Below are 9488 nucleotides of genomic sequence, written 5' to 3' on the forward strand. Positions count from 1 at the left end.
TTTAATGAAAAATATTGAATTGATGAAAAGTAAATAATGACCTAAATATGACTGAAAGGGGTTTCAAGTCAAAGCCGAAATGCCCTGCAAAGAGATTTAGGGTTAACTGTCAGTCACTCACCTCACCTATTATTTCCATTCATTTTATGACAATGAAAACCTCTTTTATCATAAAAGGTTCCTTCAAGATAAGGATGTTATTCATTAGCCAATCACATGTTGTATGAAATGATATTGACAAATACCAGACAAGGAAAGAATAAATGGGACAAAGGTCTCGGCCAAGGCCATTCGGCTATCATGAGGTAAATAATTAACATCTGTACTGCGTAATTTGTGAATAACTTTCACAGTACAATTTCTTTTTACACATTGTGTTCATGTTAATCTGTCTTTCTTGTTAAAGATCTCATATCTCCTTCTGAAGCATGTTATAAAATACTCAAGAGCAACAAATGGCAATAAATGCAGTGGCGACCTTTAACCCAGTGAACAGTCCGTGGATTGACTGCAGAGGAAGGGAGGGGCAAAGCAGAGAAGACACATCACGGTATAATAGTGAAGGCGCAGGACGACAGCCTGGTACTGCTGCTGGAGCACACACGCGCTCTACATACACACAGAAAAAAAGATGGCAGCTTTAGCCAGTGGTTCGATGATACCTGTGCTTGGAGTGAGCATCTTCATCGCTGCTCTGACCTACCTCACCTGGAAGCTGCTCAGCGACTACCTGCACAAATGGTTTGAGATGAAGCCCATTCCAGGGGTGGAAGGGACGTATCTCTTCTTTGGAAATGCACTGCAGTTCAAAACCGATGCAGGAGGTAAGAAAGCTATCAACATGCATGTCAAGGCATAGATCATTAAGTGGAACTCAACAAAATGTTGATTTGACTGACATATGCGGTGATGTAACTTAATGCTCCATTGGATTTTTTTTATCTTTGATTTTAGATTTCTTTCGTCAACTTGAGGAGTTAACCCAGAGGTTCTGGGATGCACCGCTGCTTAAACTCTGGGTCGGACCAGTCCCATGCTTGATTCTGTTTCATGCTGAAACTGTTGAGGTACAGTGACGGACAGCTCTGCATTTACGACACCAAACACTGTGTGCATGCAGCACGGCGGGTGGGACTCGTCCGTGTCCACATGCCTTCTCTTGTCAATACATCTGTTATGCAACAAGTTATCTCAGGAATTGAGCTGCAGTAAAAGTCTTACATTTTTAGTGACATGTAAAGCCAGACACAATAATCACACCCAAATACTGAAGCGCTTTCAAACAGCTCGAGTTGACCTTGTTATTCCATATGTGACAACATGGTCCTATTTAGGATGGCACTGCACCTTTACACACTGCTGATGCTCAGACTGCAGCAGCTCTTACTGCTGTGCTCACCAATCAGCTCTCTAATCAGTAACAACTCTGCTGTTTTTATCTGATTGCTCTTTCTCAGATGTTTTCTGTTTTTCAGTAGATGGTTCTGAATAACCCCGTTCATATGAAAAAAGCCTTTGCATACAATTTCCTCCACCCTTGGCTCGGAACTGGCCTGCTGACCAGGTGTGTACCTGTGGCTCACCTCTGCGTTTGGAATCAGGGTTGTAAGACATCACTATGCCCCAGTCACTGTCCAGTCTGTTGCGTCTAAGCATGTTCTGAGTGTGGTGTAGGTTCTGTAATGTCGGAAATATAGAGTTTCTATGGGAGTTTAAATGTAAAACGTTAATTTCATTGTAATCTGTGACTTGATTTTTAAATATTTTCCATACAAGTGGGAATTTCGGCCTGAGAGTGGGGAAAAAAGGTGAAAGGGTCACCAAAATCAATGTGGTTCACTAACAGAGAAACTTTTTTAGTCAGTTCTTAATTGAACCTGAAGGCGGCACAATGAGAAAGCCCAACAATGTTAGATTTTATTATTCTTGAGGAAATACTGACTTGACGGTGGAGACCGGCCAAAGTCCAAAGGGTTTCAAGCTAAACTGTTATGGACCAGAAGAACTTTAAAGTTTTAGTTTTAGTTACCCAAAAGTTAAGCTTCTTCTGTCACTGATTTACTCTCTCAGCCTTAAACCCTCTCTGTTCTCTTCTTTTGATCAGCACTGGGCCTAAGTGGCGTCAGAGGAGGAAGATGTTGACCCCCACCTTCCACTTCTCCATCCTGAACGACTTCTTGGAAGTGATGAACGAGCAGTCGGAGATCCTGACAAAGAAGCTGGAGCTGAAGGCGGGGAAAGGTCCCTTCAACTGCTTCAGTCACGTCACCCTGTGTGCCCTGGACATCATCTGTGGTGAGCAACGCTGTGCATGCGTGGACGGCCTGTTTTTACCTCTGTTCATTGCTGTGAAGGATTCCCCGAGACTTTAAATATTGTCCTTTCAGAAACTGCAATGGGAAAGAAAATTTACGCCCAGAGTAATTCTGACTCGGAGTATGTTCAGAGCGTGTACAAGTGAGTTCTTTGCATTTTCTATTGTATCTCAAAAACAATAAGGGAATAATTATCTGATCATAATAACTAATTTCATACTTTTGTCTTTGCCGTAGGATGAGTGACATTATCAGCCGCAGACAGAGGACACCTTGGTTTTGGTACGACTTTGTGTACAAGTACTTTGGTGAGGGCCGGGTGCACGACAAGACACTCGAGGTCCTTCACTCCTTCACGTACAAGGTGAGTAATGGAGCCGGCAGTGTAGAAAGCAGTGCTCGATCAGTGCTTGTCACCTTGAGATGATGCAGAAGAGGCAACGTTCAGCCTTTAATTTCCTCTCAGGTGATACACGAGAGAGAAGAGAGCATCTCTTCCACCAAACCGGACAGCGACTCTGACCAGGCCACAAAGAAAAGACAGGCCTTGCTGGACATGCTCCTGAATACCACAGATGAAAATGGCAACAGGATGAGCCACCGGGACATTCAGGAGGAAGTGGACACCTTCATGTTTCGGGTTGGTGGTTTGAATACAGTGAAAACACTCAAAGCTGCAATATATTCATGTAAACAAAGGCGCTGCAGAGAATTATCACTCAAATTCAGAGCTAACCATTACATTAACTAAGTACATTCACTCCATTACATTTGTCTGACAGTTTCAGCTAGTAGTTACTTTTACATTAAACAACCTGGCAGTACATGAAGTAGTCAAAATGAGCACAAACTTAAACATCTACAACAGTGAAATACAACAAGCACATTAATTCAGCAGTAATATTAATCAGATATGATAATAAAACACTGACAGGACCCATTTGACTGCACAGCAGGTTTTGAATTCAGGATTCATACTTGTTGTGGAGTATTTTCACAGTGTGGTATTAGTACTTTAACTCAAGTAAAGGATCAGAGTACTTTCATCATCTATTCTGCTGATACTCTTAAGCTGGTTGCCTAGCACCAAAAAGCAGACAAAGATAACGATTAGCTGGTGAGCTTAGGGGAGCATGTGGTAGCTAGGGAGCTAGATATTTCCCTCAGGGGTTGTGGAGACCAAAACATAAATGTACAGGGTGACCAGAAACTCAAGGCCAAATCAATGCTAATGCTGCTCGGTGTCTGATGTGGGCTGAAAGTAAGCAACAGTTTGAAAACATATTCACTGTACTGGCTTCATCTGTCCCACCCTGGTGGCAAAGAAACAAAGAGAGGAAAAAAGAACTGAATGCAGCTTTAGAGCCATAAAATGTGTTGTTTTTCTCTGTTTAACTGGCCTCATTGTGCAGGGACATGACACCACGGCAGCCTCTATGAACTGGATCCTGCACCTGCTGGGCTCCCACCCCGAGGCGCACAGGAAAGTTCAACAAGAGCTTCAGGAGGTGTTCGGTAACAGCAACATGCCCTCACCCCCGTCACCGCACACCCTCTCACTTTCATGACATCACTTATTTTCCTGCCCAAAGGCCTTTTGACTCATTTTTGCTCAGATTCATTTGTTCTTTACAAGTCAGGGGGAGCTTATAGCTGTGGATGAGAAGGATGATAGCTGTGAAAAATCCTTGCCAAAATACATAGAGAATAATTAAATTACTTTCACTGCTGTGTGGAGTTACCATGGCCTCCATGTATTTTTCCATGACGTAAGGTGGCTTTGTAGTAATAACAGAAGAATCGTTTTGAGAATCTAACTCTGCCCTCAAGCACAGAAGGACCCATTTCTTAATAAGAAATGTTGATTTATTGTTTATAGGTAGGAATTTATTTGTCCACGAATGCCTATGCTGCAGAAATGACAGGGGTCCTAACCCCCACTAGGGGCCACCAAAGCATCTCAGGGCGTTGTGAGGCCCTCTTGATTTAAAGGGGTGTAAGAAACCTTTTTTAAAAATCTACGGTCGGCCTGTATCTCAGCATTTCATTCATTTCAGTGGGGAAAAAATTGTTATTTTTCATATAATATAAAATATCCGTAGAATATATCCCTGAGACAAGGGTCCTTAGTTCAATGATAGAAAAGGGCTCACTAAAGGAAAAAGGTTGTAAACCAGTGGCATAAACAATACAGACCTAATAAATGCTTGTATACTGTAGAAGGCTGTAGCCTTATCTTAAGATAAGACTTTATCTATCCCATGCCGAGGAAATTCAAGCAGCAGAATTAAAAGGAGAAGTAGAGCAAAACAGACAATAAAAAGGCTCTAAAATAAAATCAACAATAGATAAAAAGATATGTCATTGCACAGTAAAAAAACAAACAAACAAACAAAAAAAAAAAACTTTATATATATATATATATTACACAGAATTACTTTGCACAGATGTAATGATGTTAGGATATGATGACAGAAATAGTACTGCGAACAGCAGGTTTGTGATCATCATCATCGCAAAAAGCAACATCAAACAACATCATCACAGTGTGACATTAAATGATGCTGGAGTTAAAGAGTCTGACAGACGTTGTTTGGAAGCAGAAGAAACAGCTGGAAACTTGTTAACAGCCATGTGACCCTCAGTTCACAGCCTGTTGTGTTTATCTGGACTCTGTGCTGCAGAACCAAACACTTTTTTCTGTTTCATGTGCACAGGTACATCTGACCGACCCTTTACCTCAGAGGATCTGAACAAGCTCAAATACCTGGAGTGCGTGATCAAAGAGGCCCTGCGACTGTTTCCCTCTGTGCCCTTCTTCGCCCGCAGCCTCGGTGAAGACTGCCATATCAGTGAGTTACAGATGAATGATGACACTTGAATGAAACATTCATTTGTTGAGTGCAAATCCCCAAAGGCAGTGGCATTTTTTTTATAGGAAGCCAAGGGAAGCCAGGCTTCCTCTATTATTGTCATTTGAAAAATTGTTTTCTTTGTCACATGACGTTTATTGTGTGGTGTTGCTGCATCCATTTCTTGCCCAGCTTTCACAGGGTTTCTTCAGATTAATAACACAGGGCCTCTCTGGGTTGCATGTGTAAATAATCAGTCCGCTGCTAAAGGAGAGTTGGGTAGAGTTGGTATTATTTGATTGAACGGTAGTATAGCTGGTATGGGTCTAAAGTAAAGGAATTAACATCTTAGAAAAAAAAAAAAAAGTGAGACCCCAAGTTTAATGATGTTTGAATTCAGCCTCCTTTCTTACAGCTGAAGAGCAGGTCAAGACAGCCATGCAAGCATGTTTCCTATAATTAAGAACCATTTCCAAAATAAAATCATTTCTGTCCTTCGGTGATGCGTTGAAGGTCACACATGCCTTTATTTTGTCCAGACTTGACGACTGCAGCTCCTTGTCTTAATGTCTGGGTCAGAACATTTGTATTATTCCCTTTTAAAGCACATTTCAGATCCCATGAGCCCATCGGCTAGGTCGGGCTTTTGCTATCAGGGCCCCCAAACTCTTGAATGCACTTCCTGTTGGGACCCGCGGTGTGTATGTGTGTGTATGTGTATCTTCATATATGTACACACCAATTTGCTTTTCATTCCTTTATTATTGTACGAGTTGACCACCATATTGTCACGGCTCATTTTTGTGCTGCTCATGTTGAACAGCCCTTTTATTGTTTCTATTATTACGTCATCTCTCGTGCTTTTATTGTGTTGTGAAGCACTTTGGAACATCTGCTTCGAGAACTTTTTTTTTATTATTATTACAGGCACTTAAATTCAAGTTCTTCTTGTTACTGCAGATGGTTTCAAGGTTCGTAAAGGTGTTAATGCGATCATCATTACCTACGCTCTCCACCGTGACCCGCGATACTTCCCTGACCCCGAGGAGTTCAGGCCTGAGCGCTTCCTGCCGGAGAACTCGGTGGGCAGGCCTGCATATGCGTACATCCCCTTCTCTGCCGGACTCCGCAACTGCATCGGTAAGAGCAGGAGAGGTTTCATTTCTGCTGCATCTGCGTACCTGCATGTTTCCTCTTGAATCTGTGTATCAAGTCCAGAATTACAGCTGTGTGCGTAACGTTCCCCAGGTCAGCGTTTTGCCCTGATGGAGGAAAAGGTGGTGATAGGCTCCGTCCTGCGTAAATTCAACGTGGAAGCTTGTGAGAAGCGTGCAGACATGCAGCCGGTGGGAGAGCTCATCCTGCGACCAGAGAAAGGCATGTGGATCAAGCTGGAAAAGAGGGAACAGACCTCATCAAACTAGCACCTGCTGACCAAAAACAGCTTCCTGTACGGCACGTCCTCACTAAACACCCCAAATACTCTTTGAGAGGTCAGGGAGAGCAGCGACCTTGGTGTTTAGATTTAAAGCTTTTCTCATCATCATAGACATCATAATTACAAAAAGCAAGCCTTAGAAAAATAAATCGGGATTTCTTTTTTGCATTGTTAGTTTTAGGGAAATAGCTGATATAAACAAGTCTGCACTATTTTTGAGCCCTAAAATGGAAAAAAAGAAAAAAAAAATACTGAAAACAAATAATAGGCAATGATTTGGCTTTATAAAAGAGCTTTTGCAGAGTGAGTGTTTTACTTTTAGAGGATGAACTGCTCATTTTGAACCACACTGTTGATCATTAACTGGATGAATCAGGGATCTACAATCTACAACCGTTTTATGTCCTTTTTAGCAGCATTTCTGCTATTTTTGTCTTTTAATAGTCACAATTCTAGAGGAAACAATTCACGCTTGACATGCTTACAATGCTTAATTTTTCAATTCTATTTGTAGTGTATGACACGTGATAAATCTGAGATAAATATGAACTCAGAGGTGCAGAACAAGGCTCAATAAGAAAACACTTTTACACATTCATTACATTTACAAACAGCAAAGCAGAGATAAGCCTTTTAAATCTAAATTTAAACCTTTCAAATCCTCTGAATGTCCATTTTCAAACCCGGAGCTGCAGTTTTCCCCTCGTTCGACCCCACAGAACATCTCCTGAAGTTTGTTTATGACTGTATGTTTGGTAGGTCATCTCTTTCTTTTCTTTTCTTTTTTTTCCTCACGAGAGACTGTCTCGGAAGGACTCTTTGTGAATCAGAGAGAATAATGTAAACACAGTCCACACGTTGCTCATGCTCCGTTCTCATTTGAAGGGTGCGTTAACTGACATACAGGTGATCACAACGGGGCAGAAAAACACCCACAGAATCACAAACTGTTGTTCACTTAAGCTACTGTGACAAATATACCCACTGACTGTACATATTACTGTACACTGGTGCTCTCACACACACATAGTATGTGTGTGTGAAGGAGTATTCTCTTGATTTTTAAGATAAACTACCTGAATCTTTCTGCCATTTTATGTTAGAGAGGTAGTTTCCATATACATATATGGACAAGTTAAGCTGTGATATACAGTCAGAGTATTCAGTCAAACAGTGAGCTGAAATAAACTCTGCAGCCGTTTTTATCAGACCCCTCCCTGCCTGGGTGACACCCAGGTCTTCTAAACTCCACACCACCAGTTCGAAACACAGACTTTCCAATCCAGGATAACCCTGATGACATCACTGTGATGTCTAAAGGGTTATTTTCTCTTATACTCTTATTTTTCTTATACTCCTTTAATGCAAACTTCAGTTGTTTTTTTTTTTTTTTTTTGTTAGCCATTTCAACGGTTGCTAAAGGAAAAAACCTCTCTGAATGTTATCAATCTGCTTTCAGCACTTCTGAGAACCTTTTCAGTAAAACACCTGACCTCTCGTCACCCTTGGGGCTGGAACACTTAGGAGAATACATTCAGGTTCCTGGTTATTATGAGCAAAACTCTTTACTGCCTGAATCGTATTGAGGTCAGAAGGATCCATTGTAACAAAGTAGTAATCATAGCATGACACAGTTACAAATGACCCCATCCATAATGTCAGAAGATGATTTAGCTGGCATGCCTGCAAGGGTCATTGCCTAACACCTAAATGACATGACTGATGATGAATTGCATGCTCTTTTTCAATGCTATAATTTGAATTATTGAGCACAATCAATGGCTGGATAGAGCTGAGGCGCCTGAGCTCCAAATGAAGCAGGAAGAGTTCATTTATCTGAGGATTTTCTATTAAATGGCTCAGATAAAGGAGCTTTCGCTCAGCTGCAGTAGGTGGATTCCATGCACTTTCCAGACCTTACTCATCTGCAAAGGTAGCTTCTAATCATGAAGCATCTACTTTGGATCTGAATCTGTTTCCTGTGTTAGCTGAATATCCACAGACTGTTTGTAAATAATTAACAATAAATGGCATTGTGTTGTTATTCTTGTGTTTTAATTGACACAGTTTGCCAGCGCTGATGCCTTCATTGGCAGAGCTTACAGAGACAGAGCTCCTCTTCACTCGGCATGCCATTTTTGATGGTTTGTTTGTTTTGTCAAGCATTTTTTTACGGACTAAAAAAGAAAAAACAACTCGAAATGGAAAAAGCTGAGGGTACACAGGCCTGACCCCATTAGTCTGCTGAAACTCCTTCACCTCCACCATGCCTGGCGGTTTTATTTTACTGTGCAATGCAGTTATGCAACTGTTTTTAATAACATTTCAGTTATTTGCAGCACAATTGAAAGCTCCACGTGCAGGGTAGTATCAGTTCTAAAGCTGCACCACGAAGACAGAACACAAATGAAGAATATACTTTTACATGGCATTAAGTAGATCATTTTTGACTCTTCTTAGAACAGATTCAGCAGGAGTGTTGGCAGCAACCTGTTCAAAGTCTGACTTCAGTTTCAGATTCCAAAACTGAAGCACTGGTTCCCAACCTGCTGGTCATGACGTCAAAAAGTCACCAGATAAACCCGAGGGGTCATGAGGTGATTTACAGGGTCAGAAAAAAAAGAAAACACACACATATTATTGTGATTTATTTAGTTATATATTCATCCATGTTTTTCAGTGATTTTATTTCGCTCTGTGTCCGAGAGTTTCTCCACACGATGCTATAAAAGCTGCTGATGCTTTTCTTCATTTTTCACTGAGTCTATATAAAACGTAAACTGCACTTCAGGTTCATATTCCCAGGAAAGAGATACTGAGGCCATGACCTCTGTGTAGTTGCAGCTATGCACATATTCAATGTGACAAGGAGTTGCAACTACA

The 9488-nt window shown here is 41.3% G+C and overlaps 1 protein-coding gene across 1 annotated transcript; it reads left to right on the plus strand.

The window, feature by feature from the left end:
• Positions 1-588: 588 nt before the first annotated feature.
• On the plus strand, positions 589-8647 carry cyp4v2a (cytochrome P450, family 4, subfamily V, member 2a). The gene is made up of 11 exons (XM_076728928.1): positions 589-824; positions 955-1067; positions 1479-1564; positions 2105-2295; positions 2388-2457; positions 2553-2679; positions 2782-2955; positions 3728-3830; positions 5033-5167; positions 6128-6307; positions 6416-8647. The coding sequence occupies exons 1-11, from the start codon at positions 632-634 to the stop codon at positions 6589-6591; spliced, it is 1548 nt and encodes a 515-aa protein (XP_076585043.1). The 5' UTR covers positions 589-631; the 3' UTR covers positions 6592-8647.
• Positions 8648-9488: the final 841 nt, after the last annotated feature.

Source organism: Chaetodon auriga, chromosome 4 (genome assembly GCF_051107435.1).
Source record: "Chaetodon auriga isolate fChaAug3 chromosome 4, fChaAug3.hap1, whole genome shotgun sequence".
In the NCBI taxonomy this organism is placed as follows: domain Eukaryota; kingdom Metazoa; phylum Chordata; class Actinopteri; order Chaetodontiformes; family Chaetodontidae; genus Chaetodon; species Chaetodon auriga.